The sequence below is a fragment of the Calliphora vicina genome, chromosome 2, assembly GCF_958450345.1.
Source record: "Calliphora vicina chromosome 2, idCalVici1.1, whole genome shotgun sequence".
Taxonomy (NCBI): domain Eukaryota; kingdom Metazoa; phylum Arthropoda; class Insecta; order Diptera; family Calliphoridae; genus Calliphora; species Calliphora vicina.
Genome location: NC_088781.1, coordinates 123,375,430 through 123,402,678, shown reverse-complemented (window position 1 = coordinate 123,402,678; position 27,249 = coordinate 123,375,430). Strand labels below are relative to the sequence as shown.

At 30.6% G+C, this 27,249-nt stretch overlaps 3 protein-coding genes across 3 annotated transcripts; all 3 read left to right on the top strand.

The window, feature by feature from the left end:
• The first annotated feature begins 642 nt into the window (after window positions 1-642).
• On the top strand, window positions 643-8,048 carry LOC135952006 (cilia- and flagella-associated protein 299). The gene is made up of 2 exons (XM_065501779.1): window positions 643-1,048; window positions 7,318-8,048. Exons 1-2 carry the CDS (start codon window positions 731-733, stop codon window positions 7,711-7,713), a joined length of 714 nt encoding a protein of 237 aa, XP_065357851.1. The 5' UTR covers window positions 643-730; the 3' UTR covers window positions 7,714-8,048.
• Window positions 8,049-8,181: 133 nt separating this feature from the next.
• On the top strand, window positions 8,182-12,738 carry LOC135952007 (glutamate receptor ionotropic, kainate 2-like). Its single transcript, XM_065501780.1, has 14 exons — window positions 8,182-8,423; window positions 8,492-8,638; window positions 8,705-8,767; window positions 8,835-9,038; window positions 9,104-9,318; window positions 9,672-9,860; window positions 9,923-10,075; window positions 10,144-10,385; window positions 10,448-10,637; window positions 10,704-11,062; window positions 11,119-11,317; window positions 11,378-11,606; window positions 11,664-11,932; window positions 12,006-12,738. The coding sequence occupies exons 1-14, from the start codon at window positions 8,348-8,350 to the stop codon at window positions 12,666-12,668; spliced, it is 3,198 nt and encodes a 1,065-aa protein (XP_065357852.1). The 5' UTR covers window positions 8,182-8,347; the 3' UTR covers window positions 12,669-12,738.
• A 2,334-nt stretch (window positions 12,739-15,072) lies between these two features.
• On the top strand, window positions 15,073-23,741 carry clumsy. The gene is made up of 14 exons (XM_065500352.1): window positions 15,073-15,076; window positions 15,742-15,888; window positions 15,968-16,030; window positions 16,098-16,301; window positions 16,367-16,581; window positions 20,857-21,045; window positions 21,108-21,260; window positions 21,329-21,570; window positions 21,633-21,822; window positions 21,889-22,247; window positions 22,304-22,502; window positions 22,564-22,792; window positions 22,851-23,119; window positions 23,193-23,741. The coding sequence occupies exons 1-14, from the start codon at window positions 15,073-15,075 to the stop codon at window positions 23,739-23,741; spliced, it is 3,012 nt and encodes a 1,003-aa protein (XP_065356424.1).
• Window positions 23,742-27,249: the final 3,508 nt, after the last annotated feature.

The following is a 27,249-nucleotide window of genomic DNA, read 5'->3' as shown; positions in this document are numbered from 1 at the left end:
GTGTGTAGTTTTTTTTTTCTTAATTATAAATATTTTTTTTTAAATTTTAAGTGTTTTTAGGGGAAGCGTATTGATGTGGAGGAGGAAAAGAGCCAACAAAAAACACATTTAAAAATTAAAACAAAAAATAATATACAAATATTTTTATTTGAGATTTGTACATTTATTTGTTGATTATACATATTTTGGATGAGTGTGTTTGAGTTTATGGAAAACCCGACATAACTTGGCCCATTACTGTTTGAATTGAAAAGTGTGGCGCTTAAGGAAATATTAGTACAGCAGATATACACAGTTGCTCTATGATTTGCGAGAGTATTGAAATATTCAAAAATGTTTTGATGTTAATTTGTTTAGATGAGTTTTGTATTCATAACACAAAATTGTCATAATTTGTTGTCTTATTTTAAAATAACACATGTGTTTCAAAAAAAACAACAAAAAATGCATTAAAAATAATATTTCATTGAACAGTTTTTTTATAAATATACAAAATTTTAAGTTAACAATAATCTATTATATTTTTCCATCTTTAAATATAAATGGTTCCGCTCCTGCTTTCAAATTTTTTTATTCCCATACCTAAATAAACAATTTTGAAATTCCCATCTCTAAACAAAAATTTTTAAAGTTATTTTCCAATTTACTTTTACAAACAATAATTTTGAAAGTTTTTTTCTTTATTAACATATTTTTATTTTGAAGTCTCTTTCCCTCATATCTCACTACCATGAGCAATCTTGCCCATGACATGTTCCTCTTGGACTGTCCCACCTATGAGGATTATTTGGATACGTTTATAACGCGTAATGATATACGTTATATTAGAAATATACGCTTTTCTCGCATGCTTGTAGAATTGGGCTATAGATCCGCAGCCGAAATCTATACACCCAGCCAATTTGAACAACGCAAAGCTGCGGTTCTGGAATCGTTATGGCCCACCAAGAAATCAACTATTTATTTTAGTGATAAATTGAAATCAACCGATCCGGTGCTCAGGGAATTGGCTATAAGAGAGAAACCCAATATACAAAAGAACATATCGGTAAGAGAAATAAATTGTATTGAAACTCCCAAATTAGAGGGATTAAAGATTTTTAAAGAAATCAAATAAATTTGTTCCAAGTTGGTGGTTTTATGTTCAACTTTAAATATCAGAGACGTGATAAAAAAACCTATTTCCGTTTTCTGCTCCCAGCTTTGGGATTTTAGAACATGTGGCCCAAAGTTGAAATTTTGATACAAAAAATAGTTCAGATTTCGAAAGGCGTAGGGGCGACATATTTACCCCAAAATGTTCTCCTTTTTACCCCAAAATGTTCTCCGTAAAGATACCTTACACAAAAACATAAAATTGTTATATCGCGCATTTGGTGCAACAACGTCAATATTCAAAAAAAGTCGTTTCGATAAAAACGGCTTTGAATGTTTTATGACATTTTACTATTTCTTAAATAAATTTTCAACAAATATTGCGATTTCAGAAATAAAACCCGATTGAAGTAGTAGATATTAATATCTTTCTAATATGTATTTAACCCAAATTTTTACATGACGTTTTATTTTGACGTTTACAACGAAGAAAAAACTCTCATACAAAAAAAAAATATGAAAGACTAAAGAACGGCGCTATTTTTGGATCCATAATTGAATTATTTGATATATTATTCCACTTTAGATAGGAATAGAATTCTGTGACAGCCCTGAATATTCACGAGTTTTTGGATTAATTAGAATAATGAACTTTATTCTATTTGGGTTAAATCTTTTATGTTGTTTGTATAAGAATCAATGTCAATATTTTGAAAAAGAATCAAAGTCAATTTTGTTCAATGAACACCGTCCAAATCCAGAAAAAGAAAATTTAATTTTTTCCAAATCAAAATTCAAAGTTTTTTTTATGATTCCATGAAGTTCTTTCGGAACTATTTTGTATTCTATAAAATAGTCTCGAAGCAATATCTAACTAGTTCTGAAGAGTGATCCAAAAAAACTTACACTTATAATATGTTAAGTGAAACATAAACCGTTCAATATAAAAATTCTCAAAAATACGTAAATTTATTCAAATATTGTACAAATTCATTAAACATTTATAAATTTAACAACTTTTTCCGGAAGTCCTCATATTATAGATTTTATAGTTGCTTCCGTTACTTTTTTGGCAAAGTTGTCCGCATACGCACTCCGACGTGTCCTGGGATAGCTTTCAGTTGTTCTATAATTAATTTTTTACAAGAGCCCAATACCTTTCCACAGTGGTAGAAAATTGACATAATTGTTTCAATAACTCGCAAGGGCTTTTTTTCTATTTAACTGCTTTTCTGATAAAAGCAAAAACTCTTCGAAAGAGTTGTTCGACTTCTTTGGGCTTCCTTCCCTGTTACAAATTTGTTCTTCCTGATCCAGGTTTTCTTTTAATGTTCAAGTCTTCCTTATACTGTTAAATGGCCTTTGAAACAGTGAGACGATGAACTTTCAAATTATTTGCTATTTTTTGAAAGTCCATATTGGTTACTATTTAAACCGAAATAACAGTCGTAATGAATTATTTAGAAAAGAAATTAATATCTCACATATTTTTAAAAGCTAACTCGATTAAAAAAAAATTAATTTGTTGGTGCCCAAGGGTAAGTTTTGACAGGAATAGTGTGTATAAGTTTTTTTTGACTCACTCCTTAAATAACTAGTTCCTATTAAACTCTATAGAATTCCTTAAAAATCACAATAATGTTCTTAAGAACGGGTTCTAAAAGTAATTGCGAAATCACTAGTTATATGGACGTTATCAAAGACTATGAAGAGGTTCTAGGTTCCTGAGATAGTTCAATAATTAAAGAAAATATCTAATATATATTTAATTTGATCGAACAATTAATAAAAATCTCACAAATTATAAAACTCGAGAAGCCAGGAAAAAATGTATTAGTTCCATAACCAGTTCTAAAAAGCATTATTATATGTATGTAGTCCGTAAATGTTCTAGTTAGGCGTTGACACCAGCGATTTTAATACCCTTCACCTTCGTGAGAAGGGTATATATGAGTTTGTCATTCCGTTTGTAATTTCCACAATTTAATTTTCCGACCCTATAAAGTATATATATTTTGGATCTTTATAGATAGCGGAGTCGATTAAGCCATGTCCGTCTGTTGAAATCAACTTTCCGAAGCCCCCAAATAACTTAAATACACTTAATCATTCTTGCAAATTTTGGGAAGGTCGATTTATAATTAATCATTACTCCCATATTCGCAGGCTACCTAGTAAATTTTTAATTTGTTTCCCAATACTCTTAGGAAACCGAATAATCGACTTATCTTCATAGAATTTTCGTTGACTTATGCCCTTAACATCAACAAATAGATATCTACTGTGTAAAATACTAAATTTACCTAAAAGGTAACTTGACATTAATTTCAAATCAATATCTATGGGTAAAAATTACCAAATATTTTTACTCCATAAGTAACTAAGCACTGCCATTATCTATTTGTTGAAATTACGGGCATTAAGGGTGCTTAGTTTCCATATATTGCAATTAAATTAAAAATATACACACACAAATATTAAGGGTCCTCATGTAAACGCTTATATGCCTCGTAAGCTGTGCAATCTGTGCATTTTTATACTCTCGCAAATGAAATGTCAAACAATGTATGGAAATTCATTTGCACAACTCGGATAAGTTTGCGCGACAATTTAGACTCGCAAACTTGAATTTATTGTGCATTTGATGAATCAGCTGCTTTTGTTTACTTTTATTAATAAGAAATAAAAATCAAATAAAATATAAAAATTTTGAGCATGTGAAAATTGTGTAACTTTAGAACAGAATGATTGTATTAAATGACATTGTATATGAAAGCATTAACCAACAGCTAGAACATAAATAAAATCTTACAAACTATGTATATCACCGTTTGTTCCAAAGATTTAACTTTCATTCAACATTTTTAAAATTAAAATTTATACAATTTGAAAATTTATTTTTTAAGGCTTTTGTTGAATTTATTTTTATTTGACATTTGTATCAAATAGAGAGAAATTTAATGTATAAACTTGCACAAAATTGAAAAGGTGCGTTCATGAAACACGTCGCTCAAATTTGCACAATTGAACAAATGGGAAACTTAAGCGTTTAAATGAGTACCCTTATTAAAATTTAACAAATAGTAAAAATACGTAAAAAATTAAAAGAAAATTCGAAAATTGTATGTTATTATGCGCAACTTCATAACAAATTTTTGGATTTTATTTAAAAGAAGGAATTTAAGGCTGCTTAATACAGTTATGGTTGGGCATTAATAGTTTACCACTAATGTAAAATTGAATAAGTATTCAACAGATGTTCAGAATATTAAGATCCATCGAAAATTTCGCGTTCAAAACCCATTGATATATGTATTTACATAACTTGTAAAAAAAAGTTATTAAGAAATCATTAAAAAACAATATACGTGGATATCGATAGACGATACAATGAATAAGAAAGGGAGAAACATGGGAATTTTGAGTCCCAATGATAAAACTTGAATAATAAGGTTTTTAATATTTTTTTAATTGCAGTCTTTTTATTTTTATTTAAATATAATTATAAGGCTTTTTATAATTATATTTAAATTTTAGAAACCGTATTCAGATATTAATCTAGATACATGATGAATGCTCCAAAATCCATTGCAATTCATTTTGCAAGAAGAGTTCAGTAATAAATAGACCTATACACAAAAAAATTTAATATAGATGAAATTTGTCCAATTTTCACACTACCGCAATAACGCGTCGAATATTTTCTGGTTTAACTGCAAGACCAGGAACTTTACATATCCCCAGAGAAAATAATCGAATGGCGTCAAATTACTTGAACGAAGTGGCCAGTTAACAGTTCCATTTCTTGAATTGAATTGCTGTGTGGCATCATCCACATGTCTGCAATACTAATTCTCTCCAATTGAGGCACAAAAAAGTTAATTAGCATGACTGTATACGGCTCAATGTTAACTGTAGCGTTCTGACCAACATTATTTGTGAAGACATATGAACCAATGATTTCACCGGCCCATAATGTCCACCAAACAGTGAGTTTATCTGGATGTAACTGTCTTTGGAGCAGAATCAAAATTTTTTGGCATTTCTAAATGGCTGCTCCGATCGGGATAAAATTTGACGCGTACATAGGCAAGGAGTATTCGAGTCTATGTTGTTAAAATGGGCCCTCAAAGTTGGGTATCTTCGACATGTAAAATTTTTAACCCATTTCGCTCCGAGATCAAATTTTTATTTATTTTTTAAACAAAAAAACATTTTTAGCATAATTATGACCCCCTGATTGCAAATATCTGGTCAAAAAAATGTTCCGATTTTTCGTTTTCCCAGAAAAGCCAGATCAAAATTTCGAAAGTTAAGTTTGCACATACATATGTGATATCCCGAATTTGCATGTAAATCATGGTTTTTATGTTTTATGAAACAGTTACATATGTTGGCAATAATTCCTCACGTTTATTATTTTAATTTTATTTTTTTTACAATTTTTAAAAATTAATTTAAAAAATTTATATTTTTAGACAATTTTTTTAATTTAATGTAATTGCAGAAATTTGCCCGAAGGGGGGGATGGTCACGTCGGGATATAGTTTTTTATTAGCTAAAAGATATGACTTAACATTCATACCAAAATCTTTCAGAAATTCCACCTTTTTCACATATAAAATTTTATATTTACTGTTCGAAAAATCGAACAGCTGAGCGAAATGGGTTAAACACGTGCCATTTTCTTTCTATAATTTCAGAGTTATAGGCATTTCAAAATTAGACAACTAAATTATCAATGACATACAAAAGATTTCAGAGCAATAGCGGTTATGGATCCAAAAATAAACGATTACGGAGAAGATTTTGGTACAAAAACCATGTCCAATTTTTCGAATATATCGCTCGGTAGTTAACCTATTTTTTATAAAAATTTCACATTTGGACCACATGTTCTAAAATCTCAAAGCTGGGATCATAAAATGGAAAGCAGATTTGGGATCCTTGGTGTGTTCCCTATTTATCCCCAAAGTATTTTCCCAGCCCCGAAGGAAATGTCGACCCTCTGGGTGAAATTGTAAAAAATACCATTTTTGGGATTTTCGTCCCAACTTTTAGGAATTTCGGGATTCTCTTTGACCCTTTGACAAGTTTTTTTACAGTTTGTTATTTATAATGACTAATTTAAAAAACGTGGAAAATTTCATTTTAATTTTCACATTTTTCATTTATAAACCCATGACTATGTTCTTATGTCAGTTGAAATCAACATTTCATAATTAATATATCAATATATCAGGTATAGTTCTGGTTCGTTTGCTAAAATCGGTTGATATATAAGCAAAAAACGACGAGTACCTAAATTATTTTGACATATTTTTCACTAACTTTTTTTTCACACCAACATTTATTTTTCAACAGAAATTTTTTACCAAATATATTTTTTCACCCACAAAGTATATATATTCTGGATCGTTATAGATACCGAAGTCGATATAGCCATATCCGTCTGTATGTTGAAATCAACTTTCCGTAGCGCCTAAATAACTTACATACATTATTCATACATCAATATATCGAGAAAATCGGCCCACAAATGGCTTAGATATATGGAAAAAACCGGGACAACCTCAATTTTTGGCCCATTTTTGATCTATATCTGGATTACTAAGTCATGTCTAATAACAGATATTTGAAAGTCCATTGCAACGATGTATATAAGGCTATATATAGTAAGTTGGACCTACAATGGGTCAAAATCGGGAAAAAAATTTTTCGAATTTTTTTTTCATCAACAAACTGTTTTTGTCATAAATTCTTTTTTTTTTAAAAAAAAAATTTAAATTTAAAAAAAAAAATTTTTTAAAATTTTAAAAAAGTTTGGAAAAAACTTTTTCAAAAAAAATTAAAATTATTTACCTAAAAATATTAAAAACAATTGATTTTAAAGTATAATTTGGTGAAGGGTATATAAGATTCGGCACAGCCGAATATAGCTCTCTTACTTATTTTAAGTGTAATAGTTTCAGGAGACAAGTTTTAATTCAGCTCCCTTCCCTCTAGGGATTTTATGAAATACTGCAGACCTTCATTCGATTGCAAGTTTTTCTCTGAAAATTCTTCTGCATACAATGTTTAAGTTTTTGTAATATGTACATCTTAAAATAGGACATGAAAAGAAAATCAATGAAATGTTAATTTTTTAATTCCTATTTTCAGGCCACTCCCAAATTTTGTTTTAACAAAACATATTTTTTTCTCACTTCTCACCCCTTACAGACCATTTTCTTCGTTAAACATAGGCTAAAATCCGGTTTTGAAGTTTCCGGATACATAGACTATGAAAATAGTTTACGTAGAGCCAATTTGCACCAAGAGGGTCATACCAATTGGTCTGCCATTTTTAAGAATCAAGCTCCGATTATACCCAAACCTACACATCTAAGTTTCTTTGACTGGCACAAGGGTATTGTGAACTATAATGACTCGGAAAACTATGCTGTGGTGCACGATGTGGAATATGGTTTGATGTTTATGCATAAGGGAGACCATAAGAAAATTTGTGTGGACGTATCAAGAGAATTGTATAGTAAAAACTGTACAAGATCTATGGCTTTCTCAGAGAAATATGGTCATGTTATATTTTATGATCACGTTATAAGAAAGAAAATATAGACAGAGAAAAATGTAACCAAAATATTTGTATAGAATGAAGAGCAAGAGGAAAATGGGGAAATAAACATGATTAGGATTTTTTGCAATATTTATTGTTGATAAACAATTTAGTATTTGGCTTAAATCCAAATTCAATGTTAATAGTGCGAAACATTTATTTATTTTCTTTATGTTTAGAATAAGGCGATCACAACAAAAGGGTATAAAATACATAAAATCTATTATGGCCGCATAAATTTCTTAAAATAGAGGTCAAAATAGTTTTCGCTGTTTATTTTCACATTTTTGTTTATTTCTCTAGTTTTCAAATATTTCGTATGTTGCCGTGTCTTTTGTTTCGATTTTTAAGTGGATTTTGTCAATTAATTTTAATCAAAGAACCGAAAGCAATAAAAGCACAAAATAAAAAAACATAATCATTTGCAGTAAAATATAAGAAAAAGTCATTTAAATTTAGGCCTTAGCTGCAATCAGACGTAGAAAAGAACGATAAGCAAATATTTTTAGTTCATATTTTCGGGTTTTTTGCTATTACATCATCAAGAAATTTCAAAATTTTGCATAAAAAATGTTAAATTTTTAGAAAAATTTAGAAAATTTCAAGAAAATTGATAAGGAAAACAAAAAAGACATTATGTTTTTATTAAAGTTACTTTTAATATTAACAATTTTTAACTCAATAAAATGCCAGCCTCCTCAATTCAATATTGGTAAGATTTAAATAATTTTATTGGGGTTAGAAATATTTAAATTTTCTTAATTTCAATTTAATCATTAGGTGCCATTTTTGATGCTCCGAATTCAGAATTGGAGTTGGCATTTAAATCTGCGGTGGAAAGGTCAAATGTACAAGAGCGCAGTTTCGAATTGGTACCCCTAATGGTATATGCCGATTCTGATGATAGTTTTATTATGGAAAAGACAGGTGAGTTCTTCTATAAACATAAATTTAAACATTAAAATTTTAAATATTCTTTCCTTTGCTCGCCAGTATGTAATTTAGTTTCTCAAAAAGTTATTGCTATTTTTGGACCTCTGACAGGCGAAAGTTCCGGCAAGTTAAGAATTTCTTTAAACAAAACTCTGTTTTTAATATTATTTTTTAATCCTAAACTCTTTAGATATAGTGGCCTCCATGTGCAACACCCTTGATATACCCCATATCACTTTCGATTGGACACCTAGTGAAAATCTAGCCGAAAAACCTTTCCGAGATATGACTTTAAATCTTCACCCCGATAATCTGCTATTTTCACGAGGTGTGGCCGATATTGTGCAAAGTTTCGGTTGGCGTTCCTATACTTTGGTATATGAATCGGAAAAGGGTATTAAATAGCTGATGAAATATCCAGAAATAATTATGACTTCTATATCTTAATATATTTCTTAGAATTGCTACAACTTCAAGATGTTTTGCAGATCGGTAGTCCCACCAGTAATCCCACTACGGTACTTCAATTGCCCAGTGAAACTGACGATTATAGGCCTTTTCTGAAAGCCATTAAAACTTCAACTGACAACTGTTTAATACTACATTGTGAGGTAGAGAAAATTCCGACTATATTAAAACAGGCCAATGATCTGAAAATGTTGGGAGAATATCAGGTTAGTAAAAAAACAAGTAAGAGAGCTATATTCAGCTGTGCCGATTCTGATATACCCTTCACCAAATCGTACTTCAGAATACAAATTTTATTTTTATAAACAAAATGATTTTTTTTAATTTTTTGGATTTAATTTTCGAATTATTTTAAAAATTTTTTTTAAATTTTTTAAATTTTAAAATTTTTTTTTTAAATTTTTTTCTCACGATATAATAATAAAACGGAGCTTTTAATTCACAATTAAAAGCATTTCAATAATTCAAGCCATTAAACCATTCCGAACAAAATAAATTCTTTAGCTTCTCGCAAAGGCTTTTTTTTAAACAACTAAATATTTTTTTCTTTAAATTTCAGAGCATTTTCTTACCCATTCTGGATACTCATACTTTGGACTTGCAGCCGTTTTATGAAATTGGTGCCAACATCACCACCATTAGATTAATGGATCCCACGGATTATCAGATAAAAAATCTAGTCAGAGATTGGGAAGATCTTAAGAAAAAAGATAAAGAATACTATAGAGTCGATCCCAATCAAGTTAGGGTAAATATTTAGAACATTCCATATTTCAAAACGATAATATATCAAATTGATGTTAATTTTAGACCGACATGCTGTTGGTGAGTGATGCAGTTGCCATATTTGTTAAAGGTTTGGCAGAGCTAAATATTGTAGAGGAACTAGAGCCAATGCAGCTGCAGTGTCGTAGAAATAAGGCCTGGCCACAGGGTAGAACAATTAAAGAGTTTTTAAAAGCGGTAGGATTTACCAACAAAAAATCAAATTATATCATTTAATTTATGAAACATTTTACCTTTTTTCCCAGCGCTCTGGTGAGGCAATGTCGGGACGTGTAGATTTCAATCAATATGGCCAAAGAAGTTTTTTTACTTTACGTTGCATGGAAATCACAAATGCCGGACTTTTAGACTTGGCTACTTGGGATCCCGTCAATGGCTATGATCTGTTGGGTGACGATGATGCCAGCGATAAGCGGGTCGGTGTTAAATTGCAAAATAAAACTTTTGTCATAACCTCACGCTTAGGATCGCCATTTTTAATGAACCGGTATAGACTTGAAATGAATTTAGTTTTCTTAAAAATCATATAATTTCTTTTAATCTTAAAAGCGAGGCCAAAGAAGGTGAAATCCTGGAGGGTAATGCTCGCTACGAGGGCTATTCTTTGGATCTGATAGATGCTATAGCGAAATTGTTAAATTTTAAATATGTATTCGAATTGGCACCCGATGGTAAATATGGTGGCTACAATAAGGTCACTAAAACCTGGGATGGTTTGGTTAAACAATTGATCGATGGTGTAAGTCAAAATTACATCTTGAATTAATATTTGAATTACTTTGTTAATAATTTGTTTGTATAAAAGAACGCCGATTTAGGCATTTGCGATTTAACCATGACTTCTGCTCGACGTCAAGCCGTGGATTTTACACCTCCGTTTATGACGCTGGGCATAAGTATTCTGTATATAAAACCCGAAGTTAAACCGCCCAATTTGTTTTCGTTTCTTTTGCCCTTCTCCAAAGATGTTTGGGTGTATATGGCTACTGGCTATTTGGGTGTTTCACTGTTACTTTTGTTATTGTCACGCATGGCACCAGAGGATTGGGAAAATCCTCATCCCTGCAAGGAACCCGAAGAATATGAAAACATTTGGACTCTAACGAATACTACGTGGTTGACAATGGGCTCGATTATGGGTCAAGGATGTGATATATTGCCAAAGTAAGTGAATCGATAGTCAAAATATTGGTTTAATCATTTAAATTTTTATTCCACAGAGCCTCTTCGACCCGCTTGGTTACCGGTATCTGGTGGTTCTTCGCCTTGATGATGTTAAACTCTTACACAGCCAATTTGGCGGCGTTTTTGACCATGTCACGCATGGGTACATCCATCAATAGTGCCGAAGATTTGGCCACACAAAATAAAATTAAATATGGATCTGTTTTGGGCGGCAGTACTATGTCGTTTTTTAGAGTAAAATTACACTTAAACTTAACTTAAGAGATTTGTAACACTAAACAACATCATTTACAGGATTCAAATTTCACCACCTATCAACGCATGTGGGCATCTATGGAATCGGATCCGACCGTCTTTACGAAAAGTAATGACGAGGGTAAAGAACGTGTCCTGAAGGGTAAACGTTTATATGCCTATCTAATGGAATCTACTGTGCTGGAATATATGGTGGAAAGAGATTGTAGTCTGATGCAAGTTGGAGGCTGGTTGGATTATAAAACTTATGGCATAGCCATGCCCTTTAGTAAGTCTATGTTGCTATGTGTTGAAATTTGTCAAATGATTGTTTATTTTCTAATAGATTCTCCTTATCGCAAACAAATAAGTGGCGCCGTTTTAAAATTGGGTGAGGCGGGCGCATTGGCAGAGTTGAAAAGAAAATGGTGGAAAGAAATGCATGGCGGTGGCAAATGTGAAAATGTGGCTGCAGCATCCAGTGATACACCCGAATTGGATTTGGAAAGTGTGGGTGGTGTATTTTTGGTTTTAGGTTTGGGTCTCTTGTGTGCCATAATTATAGGTTTGGTGGAGTTTTTGTGGAATGTCAAATCAGTGGCAGTAGATGAAAAGGTACATATTTGAGAACATTTAATTTTTCATATCAACAATTTACTTAAATATGTTCCCTTTTTTAATCATGTAGTTAACTCTTATGGAGGCCCTTAAAATGGAAACTTTATTTGCCCTAAAATTCTGGATAGCCACAAAACCAGTACATGCCAGTTCGGCCGATTCTAGCTCTAGTTCCAGCTCATCTTCCTCCTCCTCGTCACGCTCTAAATCCTCAAAGTCTGGAGGTCTATCTATTTCTCACAGTTTGAAGTCGATTAAAAGTTCTATACCCGAAACTGTGCGATCTTCTGTCCATGAGAGACTTAGAAAAATTGGTTCCATATTTTCTCTTAAATCTATGAAATTGGATAAATCAGAAACTGAGGTAGAAGCTCCGCCGGTATTGGCTATTAAACCAAAACCCATAGTGACAACTGAGGATAAAGCCATACAAATTGAAATAAAGCGTGATTTGAATGAGGGCAAGGAAGCTCCACATCATCATCACCATCATCAACGCCATCAACAACAACAGGATACTAAAGAGAAGGACACTGCAGAGGAACCAGAGCCGGCAGTAGAAAATCATCACCACCATCATCATCATCAACGCCATCAACAAGACACTAAAGAGAAGGAGACAGCAGAGCAGCCAGAGCCTACAACAGAAAATCACCAACATCAACACCGTCACGAGCACAAAGGACGCAAGCGTGACAGTAAAATAAGTTCGAAAAGTCATATGAATGTTTAATAGTTTTGGAATTAAATAGTTTTTTTGTTAGTTCACAGTAAGTAATAAACGAAAATTTTGTGGTTTCAGTTTTAAATATGTTTTTAAATTTTTAATTAATTTGGATTAACAGTAGCATTTTATTCGTTGATGTGATTATATCCATCGATTTTTTCTAATCTAGCAACAGCAAATCAGTTGACAAAGACGAACTAGAACTGAACTAGAACTGAACTAGAACTGAACTAGAACTGAACTAGAACTGAACTAGAACTGAACTAGAACTGAACTAGAACTGAACTAGAACTGAACTAGAACTGAACTAGAACTGAACTAGAACTGAACTAGAACTGAACTAGAACTGAACTAGAACTGAACTAGAACTGAACTAGAACTGAACTAGAACTGAACTAGAACTGAACTAGAACTGAACTAGAACTGAACTAGAACTGAACTAGAACTGAACTAGAACTGAACTAGAACTGAACTAGAACTGAACTAGAACTGAACTAGAACTGAACTAGAACTGAACTAGAACTGAACTAGAACTGAACTAGAACTGAACTAGAACTGAACTAGAACTGAACTAGAACTGAACTAGAACTGAACTAGAACTGAACTAGAACTGAACTAGAACTGAACTAGAACTGAACTAGAACTGAACTAGAACTGAACTAGAACTGAACTAGAACTGAACTAGAACTGAACTAGAACTGAACTAGAACTGAACTAGAACTGAACTAGAACTGAACTAGAACTGAACTAGAACTGAACTAGAACTGAACTAGAACTGAACTAGAACTGAACTAGAACTGAACTAGAACTGAACTAGAACTGAACTAGAACTGAACTAGAACTGAACTAGAACTGAACTAGAACTGAACTAGAACTGAACTAGAACTGAACTAGAACTGAACTAGAACTGAACTAGAACTGAACTAGAACTGAACTAGAACTGAACTAGAACTGAACTAGAACTGAACTAGAACTGAACTAGAACTGAACTAGAACTGAACTAGAACTGAACTAGAACTGAACTAGAACTGAACTAGAACTGAACTAGAACTGAACTAGAACTGAACTAGAACTGAACTAGAACTGAACTAGAACTGAACTAGAACTGAACTAGAACTGAACTAGAACTGAACTAGAACTGAACTAGAACTGAACTAGAACTGAACTAGAACTGAACTAGAACTGAACTAGAACTGAACTAGAACTGAACTAGAACTGAACTAGAACTGAACTAGAACTGAACTAGAACTGAACTAGAACTGAACTAGAACTGAACTAGAACTGAACTAGAACTGAACTAGAACTGAACTAGAACTGAACTAGAACTGAACTAGAACTGAACTAGAACTGAACTAGAACTGAACTAGAACTGAACTAGAACTGAACTAGAACTGAACTAGAACTGAACTAGAACTGAACTAGAACTGAACTAGAACTGAACTAGAACTGAACTAGAACTGAACTAGAACTGAACTAGAACTGAACTAGAACTGAACTAGAACTGAACTAGAACTGAACTAGAACTGAACTAGAACTGAACTAGAACTGAACTAGAACTGAACTAGAACTGAACTAGAACTGAACTAGAACTGAACTAGAACTGAACTAGAACTGAACTAGAACTGAACTAGAACTGAACTAGAACTGAACTAGAACTGAACTAGAACTGAACTAGAACTGAACTAGAACTGAACTAGAACTGAACTAGAACTGAACTAGAACTGAACTAGAACTGAACTAGAACTGAACTAGAACTGAACTAGAACTGAACTAGAACTGAACTAGAACTGAACTAGAACTGAACTAGAACTGAACTAGAACTGAACTAGAACTGAACTAGAACTGAACTAGAACTGAACTAGAACTGAACTAGAACTGAACTAGAACTGAACTAGAACTGAACTAGAACTGAACTAGAACTGAACTAGAACTGAACTAGAACTGAACTAGAACTGAACTAGAACTGAACTAGAACTGAACTAGAACTGAACTAGAACTGAACTAGAACTGAACTAGAACTGAACTAGAACTGAACTAGAACTGAACTAGAACTGAACTAGAACTGAACTAGAACTGAACTAGAACTGAACTAGAACTGAACTAGAACTGAACTAGAACTGAACTAGAACTGAACTAGAACTGAACTAGAACTGAACTAGAACTGAACTAGAACTGAACTAGAACTGAACTAGAACTGAACTAGAACTGAACTAGAATCGAACTTGAACTAAATCTTAACGCAGAGCCAATTTGGTATTGTGAACTTAATGACTCGGAAAACTATGCTGTGGTGCTCAATATGGTTTGATGTTTATGCAAGAGAATTGTATGGAGAATTTATGATCTTATAAGAAAGAAAATATAGACAGAGAAAAGTAACCAAAAAGTTTGTATAGAATCAAGACGAAAAATGGGTAAATAAACATGATAATGATTTTTTGTTGGCAATATTTATTGTTGATAAACAATTTAGTATTTGGCTTAAATCCAAATTCAATGTTACTAGTGCGAAACATTTATTTATTTTCTTTATGTTTAGAATAAGGTGATCACAACAAAAGGGTATAAAATACATAAAATGTATTATGGCCGCATAAATTTCTTAAAATAGAGTTCAAAAAAGTTTTTGCTATTTATTTTCACATTTTTGTTTATTTTCCTAGTTGCGTGTCTTTTGTTTCGATATTTAAGTGCGTTTTGTCAATTGCACAAAATAAAAAATATATTCACTTGCAGTAAAATAAAGTCATTTAAATTTAGGCCTTAGCTGCAGTCAGACGTAGAAAAGAACGGTAAAGAAATATTTTTAGTTAATATTTTCGGATTTTTTGCTATTACATCATCAAGTAATTTTAAAATTCTTCATAAAAATGTTAAATTTTTTAAAAATTTAGAAAATTTCAATAAAAATTAGAAGGAAAACAAAAACGACATTATGGTTTTATTAAAATTACTTTTAATATTAACAATTTTTAACTCAATAAAATGCCAGCCTCCTCAATTCAATATTGGTAAGTTTCAAAGAATTTTATTTGGGTTAGAAATATTTAAATTTTTTTTATTTCAAATTAATCAATAGGTGCCATTTTTGATGCTCCGAATTCAGAATTGGAATTGGCATTTAAATCTGCGGTGGAAAGGTCTAATGTACAAGAGCGCAGTTTCGAATTGGTACCCCTAATGGTATATGCCGATTCTGATGATAGTTTTATTATGGAAAAGACAGGTGAGTTCCACTAACATCAACTTAAATATTAAAACAATTCAATTACAATTTTTTAAAAATTCTTTCCTTTGCTCGCCAGTATGTAATTTAGTTTCTCAAAAAGTTATTGCTATTTTTGGACCCCTGACAGGCGAAAGTTCTGGCAAGTTAAGAATTTTTTTAAACAAAACTCTGTGTTTAATATTATTTTTTACTCTTAAACTCTTTAGATATTGTGGCCTCCATGTGCAACACCCTTGATATACCGCATATCACTTTCGATTGGTCACCTAGTGAAAATCTAGCTGAAAAACCTTTCCGAGATATGACTTTAAATCTTCACCCCGATAATCTGCTGTTTTCTCGAGGTGTTGCCGAAATTGTGCAAAGTTTCGGTTGGCGTTCCTATACTTTGGTATATGAAACGGAAAAGGGTATTAAATAGCTTATGAATTATCCAAAAATAATTATTACTTCTGTGTCTTAATATATTTCTTAGAATTGCTACAACTTCAAGATGTTTTACAAATCGGTAATCCCACCAGTAATCCCACTACGGTACTTGAATTGCCCAGTGAAACTGATGATTATAGGCCTTTTTTGAAATCCATTAAAACTTCAACTGACAACTGTTTAATTCTACATTGTGCGGTAGAGATAATTCCGACTATATTAAAACAGGCCAGTGATTTGAAAATGTTGGGAGAATATCAGGTTAGAAAAAAATTCATTTATTCACTAAGATCTTAATTCACATTTAAAAACATTTCAATAATTCACACCAATAAAACCATTCCCAACAAAATAATTTCTTTAGCTTCTGACAAAGGCTTTTTTTTTGAAGATAATTCATTCATTGTTGAATTAATTCAAATTGGAAATAATTTATTCAACATGGTTCATTCACAGCTTCGAACTCATTAATTCAATATGAGCTTAATTCACTAAAATCTTAACTCAGAATTATAAAAATGCCTTAAAACTATTTTCAACAAAGCAAATTCTTTGACTTCATTCAAATGGATTTATTTCAATGATAATTTAATATTATGTTAATTCAGAGAGATGCATTAACGAACGCACCCTTTTTATACCCTTCACCTTTGTGAGAATAATAATTTTAAAACGCTATAAAGTATATATGAATATTCTGGATCCTTATAGATAGTGGAGTCGATTAAGTCATGTCCTTCTGTCTGTCCGTCTGCCTGTCTGTTGAAATCAACTTTCCGAAGCCCCCAAATAACTTATATACACGATTCAAATAGCTCCGGAATTCTTCCGGGCAGAAAAATCCGGGACAACCTCGATTTTTTACCAATTTCTGATCTATATCTGGATTACTAAGTCATTAATATAGACAATATGGATATCTAATGATAGATATTTATTTGACCTTTGCAACGACTTATATAAGACCATAGTAAGTAAAAATCGGAAAAATTTTTAATCCGAATTTTGGCCCTAATTTTGTAAATCACGTCACCAAAGTGAACATTTTCAAATTATGAAAGACAAATCAACGCTTGAATTTTGATGCGTTTGTTCTGTTCAGAATTTGTACATAAAACAAAAACAAATTTTTAAAATTTTTGAAATTTTGTTTTTGCTTTCCACATAAATATCACTGATTTACAAAATTAGGGCCTTAGCTTCACCAAAAGTTTTTTTTTGCTAAATATTAAAAAAAAATTGAAAAAAACTAAGAAATTTAAATTTTTTTTTTTTTTAAATTTAAAAAACAATTCGAAAATAAGAAAAACTGGAAAAAAATTTTGTTTACCTAAAAATTTTTGTTTTGAAGTATAATTTGTTGAAGCGTATATAAGATTCGGCACAGCCGAATATAGCTCTCTTACTTGTTGTCTGTTTCTTTGAACCAGGCTCCATCTGTATGTTGAAATCAAATCGTAGCCCCCAAAATAACTTACATGCATAACTCATATATCAAAATATCCGCTATAGTCCCGTTTCAGTTGCCATTTAAAATCGAGAAAATCCGCCCACAGTATTTCTCAACTTTGATGGAAAATAAAACAAAACTATCAATTTCTATATTTTCCATATTTTCAAAATAAGTTCTTTGATTATTCCTTTACCTAATGCAAAAATTTCCAGCTGCCCGTTCTTGTCCCATTTAAAGAGGGTAAACTTTGAAAAAAGACTTTGAAAAAAGACATTTTTTAATCTTTTTTGGAATAATTTTAAATCATACAATTTTAAATTGAAAAGAAAAATAAAAAATTTTAAAAAATATTTTATTTTACTTAATTGATTTTTCCACAAATTTAAACTTTGTTAACCTATAAGTAAACACCTGAAAGGCGTAGAACACTTTTCAAACACTCATTTCAAAATATTTTTGTTACCATAAAATGTTAAATGTTTCACTATATTTTTTCACTACAATAATTTCAACAAAAAAAATAAAATAAAATGTTCACTGAAAAATATTTTCAATCTTTTTCTTAAAGTATACTTTAGTGAAGGCACAGCCGAATTTTTCATTCATTTTAGCAAAATTTGTATGTTTCATTTCCATTTTCCATAGGAACATAAACTAAAAGTTTTAAATTCTTGCAATTTTATAGCATATTTCTTATGATTTAATAAAACTGCTGATAATTTTTTATCAATCAATTGTTCATGTTTCAATTCCATTTTGCATAGGAATATTTACATTATATTTCAAGTTTTAAGGAATTTTGCAGAATTTGTTGTACTTTAAAATAAATTGTTAAAATTTTTGTGGAATCTGTAGTTAAATTAGAGAAATTTTTAAAAATTTTAACATAACTCTAAATTATTTAAAAAAATTATTGTTTCACTTCCATTTTTCATAGGAACGTTTTAAGTATTTATTGGAATTTTGTTGTGTTTTATACGCGATTGAGATTTTTCATGCCATTTATAGTTCAGTTTAGTCAAATTTTATGTGTTTCATTTCCATATTCCATAGGAACATAAAATAAATTTAAATTTTATTTCAGATTTCTTATGTTTTAATAAAACTGCTAATCATTTTTAATTAATAATAAAAATGTTTCATGTTTCAATTCAATTTTGCATAGGAATATTTAACCCTCTAATGCTTAAGCATGCCTCAAGGCACTCATCGCAAAATGCCAATAAATGCAAATATAACTCATATTTCATTTCAGAAACTTTGAAAGCCTTTTAAAATAATTTAAGTGCGTTTTTTAGCAACTGTTACATGAGTTTTTGAAATGCAAAATCAGTTATATATTCATTTATAGACATTTTTGCGATGAGTGCCTTGGGTATGCTTGGGCATTAGAGGGTTAAATTATATTTAAAATTTTTAGGATTTTTGCGGATTTTGTAGTACTTTAAAAAAAATTTGTTAAAATTTTTGTGGAATTTGAAGTTTTATAAGAGAAATTTTTAAAAACTTTATTATAACTTTAAATTATTTAAAAAATAATTGTGTTTCATAACCATTTTTCATAGGAACGTTTTAAGTACATTGAAATTTATTGGAATTTTGTTGTGTTTTTATCCTCGAATGAGATTTCTAATACCATTTATAGTTCATTTTAGTCAACTTTCTATGTTTCATTTCCATTTTCCATAGGAATATAAACTAAAAGTTTTAAATCCTTGCAATTTTATTGCAGGTTTCTTATGTTTTAATAAAACAGATGATCATTTTTTATCAATAATAAAATTTTTCATGTTTCAATTCCAGTTTGCATAGGAATATTTAAATTATATTTAAAATTTTTAGAATTTTTGCAGAATTTGTTGTACTTTAAAAAAAATTGTTCAACTTTTTGTGAAATTTGTAGTTTTATAAGAGAAATTTTTAAAAATTTTAACATATTTAACTCTAAATTATTTAAAAAATAATTGTTTTTCATTTCCATTTTTCATAGGAACGTTTTAAATGCATTGAACTTCATTTGAATTTTGTATGCTTTTATTCTCGATTGAGATTTCTAATGCCATTTTAAGTTCATTTTAGTCAAATTTGTATGTTTCATTTCCATTTTCCATAGGAACATAAACTAAATGTTTTAAATTCTTGCATTTCTAATGCTTTAATAAAACTGCTGATAATTTTTTATTAATAATAAAAATTGTTCATGTTTCAATTCCATTTTGCATAGGAATATTTACATTATATGTAAAACTTTTAGGATTTTTGCAGAAATTGTTAAAATTTTTGTGAAATTTTTAGTTTTATAACAGAGATTTTTAAAAAAATGTAACATAACTCTAAATTATTTAAAAAATAATTGTGTTTCATTTCCATTTTTCATAGGAACGTTTTAAGTACATTGAAATTTATTGGAATTTTAATGTATTTTTATCCTAGATTGAGATTTCTAATGCCATTTATAGTTGATTTTAGTCAAATTTGTATGTTTCATTTCCATTTTCCATAGGAACATAAACTAAATGTTTTAAATTCTTAGGATTTTATTATGGATTTATATTGGTTTAATAAAACTTCAGGTAATTTATTATGAATAATGAACATTCTTAATGCTTAATTCCATTTTGCATAAAAACATTAATTATATTTAAAATTCGTCTGATGTGTTTCATAATGAAACTTTCATTATCATTTTTCATAGGCAAATTTTAAATATATTAAAATTTTTAAAATTTCATTAAAAAAATCAACAATTTTATTGCACTATAAAAAAAATCAACTAAAATTTTTTTTTATCTTATTTTTTCTGAATTTTTTAATAATTAATAAATTTTTATTGTATACATTTTTAGAAAGAAGACAGAATTTCCTAACCTTTGATATATAATATGTCTACTTTTTAATTTTCACTAATTAAAGCAATGGGTAAATAGTTTGGTATTTTTTCAAACGTAGTAATTCTAGAGTTTTTATATTAAATCTATTTATATTATATATTTATTATATACATATTTATATATTCTATTAAATATCATTAATTATAGTTTTTTATTTTTATTTCAAGCAACTATTTTCTTTTTAAATTTCAGAGTATTTTCTTACCCATTCTGGATACTCATACTTTGGACTTGCAGCAGTTTTATGAAGTGGGTGCCAACATCACCACCATAAGATTAATGGATCCTACAGATTATCAGATAAAAAATCTAGTCAGAGATTGGGAAGATCTTAAGAAAAAAGATAATGAATACTATAGAGTCGATCCCAATCAAGTTAGGGTAAATATTTTCAATATTCCATATTTCTAAACGATAATATATCAAATTGGGGTTAACTTTAGACCGACATGCTGTTGGTGAGTGATGCAGTTGCCATATTTGTCAAAGGTTTGGCAGAGCTAAATATTGTGCAGGAACTAGAGCCGATGCAGCTGCAGTGTCGTAGAAGTAAGGCCTGGCCACAGGGTAGAACAATTAAAGAGTTTTTAAAGGCGGTAGGATTTCCCAAATATAAAATCAAATTGTATGATTTAATTTATGAAACATTTTACCTTTTTCCCAGCGCTCTGGTGAGGCCATGTCTGGACGTGTAGATTTCAATCAATATGGCCAAAGAAGTTTTTTCACTTTACGTTGCATGGAAATCACAAATACCGGCCTTTTAGACTTGGCTACATGGGATCCCGTCAATGGCTATGATCTGTTGGGTGACGATGATGCCAGCGATAAGCGGGTCGGCGTTAAATTGCAAAATAAAACTTTTGTTATAACCTCACGCTTAGGATCGCCATTTTTAATGAATCGGTAGAAACTTCTAATGAATTTAATTGTCTTAAAAATTAAATAATTTCTTTTAATTTTAAAAGCGAGGCCAAAGAAGGTGAAATCCTGGAGGGTAATGCTCGCTACGAGGGCTATTCTTTGGATCTTATAGATGCTATAGCGAAATTGTTAAATTTTAAATATGTATTTGAATTGGCACCCGATGGTAACTATGGTAGCTACAATAAGGTCACCAAAACTTGGGATGGTTTGGTTAAAGAGTTGCTCGATGGCGTAAGTCAAAATAACATGTTTAATTAATATTTTAATTACTTTGTTAATAACTTATTTGTATAAAAGAACGCCGATTTGGGCATATGTGATTTAACCATGACTTCTGCTCGACGTCAAGCCGTGGATTTTACACCTCCCTTTATGACGCTGGGCATAAGTATTCTGTATATGAAACCCGAAGTTAAACCGGCCAATTTATTTTCGTTTCTATTGCCCTTCTCGAAAGATGTTTGGGTGTATATGGCTACTGGCTATTTGGGTGTATCACTGTTACTTTTGTTATTGTCACGCATGGCACCAGAGGATTGGGAAAATCCTCATCCCTGCAAGGAACCCGAAGAATATGAAAATATTTGGACTCTAACAAATACTACTTGGCTGACAATGGGCTCGATTATGGGTCAAGGATGTGATATATTGCCAAAGTAAGTGAATCGATAGTCTAAATATTGGCTTAATAGTATAAAATTTCATTCCACAGAGCCTCTTCGACCCGCTTGGTTACCGGTATCTGGTGGTTCTTCGCCTTGATGATGTTAAACTCTTACACAGCCAATTTGGCGGCATTTTTGACCATGTCACGCATGGGTACATCCATCAATAGTGCCGAAGATTTGGCCACACAAAATAAAATTAAATATGGATCCGTTTTGGGCGGCAGTACTTTGTCGTTTTTTAGAGTAAAATTGCACAAAAAACTTAACTTAAGAGATTTGTAACACTAAACAACATCATTTACAGGATTCAAATTTCAGCACCTATCAACGCATGTGGGCATCCATGGAATCGGATCCAACCGTGTTTACGAAAAGTAATGACGAGGGCAAAGAACGTGTGCTGAAGGGTAAACGTTTATATGCCTATCTAATGGAATCCACTTCACTGGAATATATGGTAGAAAGAGATTGTAGTCTGATGCAAGTAGGAGGCTGGTTGGATTATAAAACTTATGGCATAGCCATGCCCTTTAGTAAGTCTATGTTGCTATTGAAATCTATAGTTTCAAATTATTGTTTCTTTTGTAATAGATTCTCCTTATCGCAAACAAATAAGTGGCGCCGTTTTAAAATTGGGTGAGGCGGGTACTTTGGCAGAGTTGAAACGAAAATGGTGGAAAGAAATGCATGGCGGTGGCAAGTGTGCAAATGTGGCGGCAGCATCCAGTGATACACCCGAATTGGATTTGGAAAGTGTGGGTGGTGTATTTTTGGTTTTAGGTTTGGGTCTCTTGAGTGCCATAATTATAGGTTTGGTGGAGTTTTTGTGGAATGTCAAATCGGTGGCAGTAGAAGAAAAGGTACATATTTGAGAAAACATTATTTTTAATATGAGCAATTTACTGAAATATTTTCTCTTTTTTAATTGTGTAGTTAACCCTTATGGAGGCCCTTAAAGTGGAAACTATATTTGCCCTAAAATTCTGGATAGCCACTAAACCGGTACATGCCAGTTCGGCAGATTCTAGTTCCAGCTCAACATCGTCAAGCTCTAAATCCTCCAAGTCCGGCGGTCTATCCATTTCTCACAGTTTGAAGTCGATTAAAAGTTCTATACCCGAAACTGTCCGATCTTCTGTCCATGAGAGACTTAGAAAAATTGGTTCCATATTTTCTCTTAAATCAATGAAATTGGATAAATCCGAAAATGAGATAGAGGCTCCGCCGGTATTGACCATTAAACCAAAACACATAGTTACAACAGAAAATAAAGCCGTACAAGTTGAATTAAAGCGTGATTTGAATGAGTACAAGGAAGCTTCACATCATCACCATCATCATCAACAAGAGGACACTAAAGAGAAGGGCACAGCAGAACAGCCAGAGCCGGCAACAGAAAATCATCATCATCAATACCGTCACGAGCACAAAGAACGCAAGCGTGACAGTAAAATAAGTTCGAAAAGTCATATGAATGTTTAAAAGTTTTGGAATTAAATTGTTTTTTTTTGTTAGTTAACAGTAAGTAATAAACGAAAATTTTGTCGTTACAATTTTAAAATTTAAATTTTTTAATTAATTTGGATTTAGAATAGGATTTTATTCGTTGCTTACTAAAATTGTAAGTTCGTATCTACCAAATATGTATAATTTATGACAAAAACAGAAAAATAATTATTTAAAACCGGAAAATTTACTTTTATAGTAGATAAACTTAATACAAATTGCAATTTTAGGTTATAAAAGGAATCATTAAGGTACTTAACATTACAACTACTAAAACTTTCCCAAGACATATGGATCTAAGCTCCAGAACGAATCGAGTCTCACTCGGTTAGCGTCAGCTTTATCAACCGAAAGTTTGTACCTGGAAAAGAACTCTCGACAACAGTGAAATTCTTACAACAAATTCACAAGACAATGATTTGAAAAAGTTTTCTTTCGTGAATTGAATTACGATTTTTTTCCAGATTTAACATAATTCGAACTCTTAAATCTTTTAAGAAAATAAAAAAACTGTTATACCCCACATGTTCTGTAGAAAATCTTGTTATATACAAAACTGTCTTTAGCTAAAATTTTTTATACAAAATTCACTTTGGAAAAAACTGTTATACACAAAGTTTTCTTTAGAAAATTCTGTTATACAAAAAATTAATATAGAAAAAACTATACACAAAATTGTCTATAGAATATACTGTTAAACATAAAATTTTCTATAGAAAATACTGTTATATACAAAATTTGCTATAAATAACAAACAAAATCTTCTCTGTAAAAAACTGTTATACAGGTATGTTCTGTAATCCACGTGATTTCAAATCACATACCGTTTTAAAATCACACGTGTGATTTGTGCATGTTCTGTAAATCACACTGTTATTGTATTTTTCGGTGTGATTTTAAATTTTCGAAAGCACAAGAAAACAGCTGATTCGTTTATTTTAAATGTTTTGTTTTGCAAATAATTTTGTAGAAATATTAAAGTGAAAATAAAAAAATGCATGGAGCTTCTGTTATATCTTTAATTGAATTAAAAAGAATGGAATTACATTTTATAAAAATTTTGCAAAAACTATGGCGCAAGCTCAACCACTATGTCAAAAAGAAAACAAAACAGCAAAGCTGCCACAGTACACAATTGCTTTTGGTTACCACTTGCTTCAACTTTGTTGCATTTTTTTTCCAATTAGCGCAAAAAACTTAACGCATATTGATAACTTATAATATAATCTAACAAATATTATAAATTTTATGACGAATTCTATAATTAATTTAAAGATATTGAACATATTTTAGACAAACATTAAAACATTTTAGTCTGGCAAGCTTCCATGTATTTTTGAAAATCATAAACAGCTGACAACTGAAAACAAACCTGAAACCACAAAAGAAATCACAAAAGCAAATAAACATTCGTAATTCAGCTCTGGGTGGAGGAAGAACTCGCGCGTCATTGCCATTATCGTTTAAGGGCAATCAGGCCGTCCTTTTTTCGCTGCCTTCGAGGGATTGCGTTTCACTCGCATTGGTTGATGGTTGGCGTCGTCTAACTGTACCGCGTTACGGTTCTTCGAAGTTTTCACATTAACCACATGCATTCGTTTTGGTTATAATTTATAACCTATAATTTGTCGTGGTGGAGTACCAAACAAAACTCAATTTGGAACACTGGTGGAGTACCAAACAAAACTCATATTGGATTTTGGTGGAGACCATAAAACTCAGGAGTTGAGTTCGAGAATTCCGACTTCCTATACGAAGGTATAGGTCGATGTGGTAATTCCTGGAGGAGAATCTTAAAGGGCGTAAGCCAGATTTGCTGATGGCGGTATTTTTAGGCCAAATTTAACTTAAAGGAAAACAAACAAACAAAAGCAAATAAACTTTTTACAGCAGAAAAGGTGTCTCTAGATTTTTATTAAATTTTAAGTGTTTTTTTAATAAAACAAGTAATTCTATAAGAAAATTAATAAAGGACATATTGTTTAATTTATTTAAATAATTTATTTTAATATTTTCCATGCAATAGCCGCAGAAATAACCAAGTGATTTGAAAACATTAGTGACTTTGTTGAACGTTTTAAAATCACAAAATTATGTGCTCAGAACACCTTTTATGTGATTTCAAACCACTTTTATAAAATGTGATTTGCAGAAATACCTGATACACATAATTTGTATAGATAATAAAACTGTTATACACAAAATGTTCCGTTTTCTATGGAAAATACTGCTATACAATTATACTGTTATGCACCAAATTTTCTATAGAAAATACTGTTCACAAAAAACTGTTTTATGCATAAAATTTTCTATACAAAAAACTGTTATACACAAAATTTGATATAGATAGATAACAAACAAAAAACTGTTATACACAAAATTTGATATAGATAGATAACAAACAAAAAACTGTTATACACAAAATGTAAATGAAAAATTTTCTGTAGAAAATGCTGTTTATACACAACATTTTCAATAAAAAAAAAATGTTATACATTCAAAAAAGTGGAAAATTACACTCCAATTTTTTTACACTTTTAAAAACAAAAACAAGTAACAGTTGTATTCGGCTGTGCCGAATCTTAGATACCCTTCACCAAATTATACTTAAAAATAATTTTGTTTTTAATATTTTTAGAAACAAAATTTAAATTTTTTTCGAAATTTTTTTATAATTTTTTTTATAATTTTTTTTGTTTTTTAAATTTTTTCTTTTCGAAATTGTTTTTTAATTTTTTTTAAAAAACTTTTCTCCAAATTTTTTTTTCAAAAATAATTTATGAAAAAAAATTCGGATTAAAAAGTTCCGATTTTGACCCATTGTAGGTCCAACTTACTATAGCTTTATATACATCGTTGTAATGGACTTTAAAATATCTATCATTAGATATCCATATTGTCTACATTAATGACTTACTAATCCAGATATACACATCTGCTCAAAATAATAGATACACCAAAATTTATTTTTTAAAAACGAAAAAAAATAATGGTATATTGTAAAATTATAAAAAAAATTCAGTCGATTTTTATTTATAGTTAAAAGGAGAGTAAAAAACAAAAACAAAATATTTCATAATTAATAATAAATATTATAAAGTAAATTAAATTTCTTAAATTTCGAAAAATTTGGTGCTCATAATAATAGATACATTTTTAAAAATTCTTATTAAACAAAAGCTAATAAATGTTATCTTAAAAAAATTAGTTTATTATTAAAGTAAAGCTAGTATCCAGTATATCCACCTTTGTTTTGTAAAACTTTCTCCACTCTTCTGGGCATACTGGATATCAAGTTCTGACACTTCTCCAATGGAATCTCGTAACATATTTTTTGCGTTTTCTCCCATAAATCGTCTTTATTTTTGAAAACTTCCTTCGAAAGCCTTATCTTTAATTCACTCCACAAGTTTTCTATTGGGTTTAAATCAGGGGATTGGCTGGGCCAGCTTAAAACAGGTACGTTATTCTCCAAGAACCAGTT

Bases quoted from the DNA above. Each gene is read 5' to 3' on its own strand.
- LOC135952006 (XM_065501779.1), top strand. From the start codon at position 731: ATGAGCAATCTTGCCCATGACATGTTCCTCTTGGACTGTCCCACCTAT. The intron at 1,049-7,317 runs GTAAGAGAAATA...CACCCCTTACAG, and splicing joins ATATACAAAAGAACATATCG to ACCATTTTCTTCGTTAAACA.
- LOC135952007 (XM_065501780.1), top strand. From the start codon at position 8,348: ATGTTTTTATTAAAGTTACTTTTAATATTAACAATTTTTAACTCAATA. The intron at 9,861-9,922 runs GTAAATATTTAG...TGTTAATTTTAG, and splicing joins TCGATCCCAATCAAGTTAGG to ACCGACATGCTGTTGGTGAG. The intron at 10,638-10,703 runs GTAAGTCAAAAT...TTTGTATAAAAG, and splicing joins TTAAACAATTGATCGATGGT to AACGCCGATTTAGGCATTTG.
- clumsy (XM_065500352.1), top strand. The intron at 16,302-16,366 runs GTATTAAATAGC...TATATTTCTTAG, and splicing joins GGTATATGAAACGGAAAAGG to AATTGCTACAACTTCAAGAT. The intron at 23,120-23,192 runs GTACATATTTGA...TTAATTGTGTAG, and splicing joins CGGTGGCAGTAGAAGAAAAG to TTAACCCTTATGGAGGCCCT.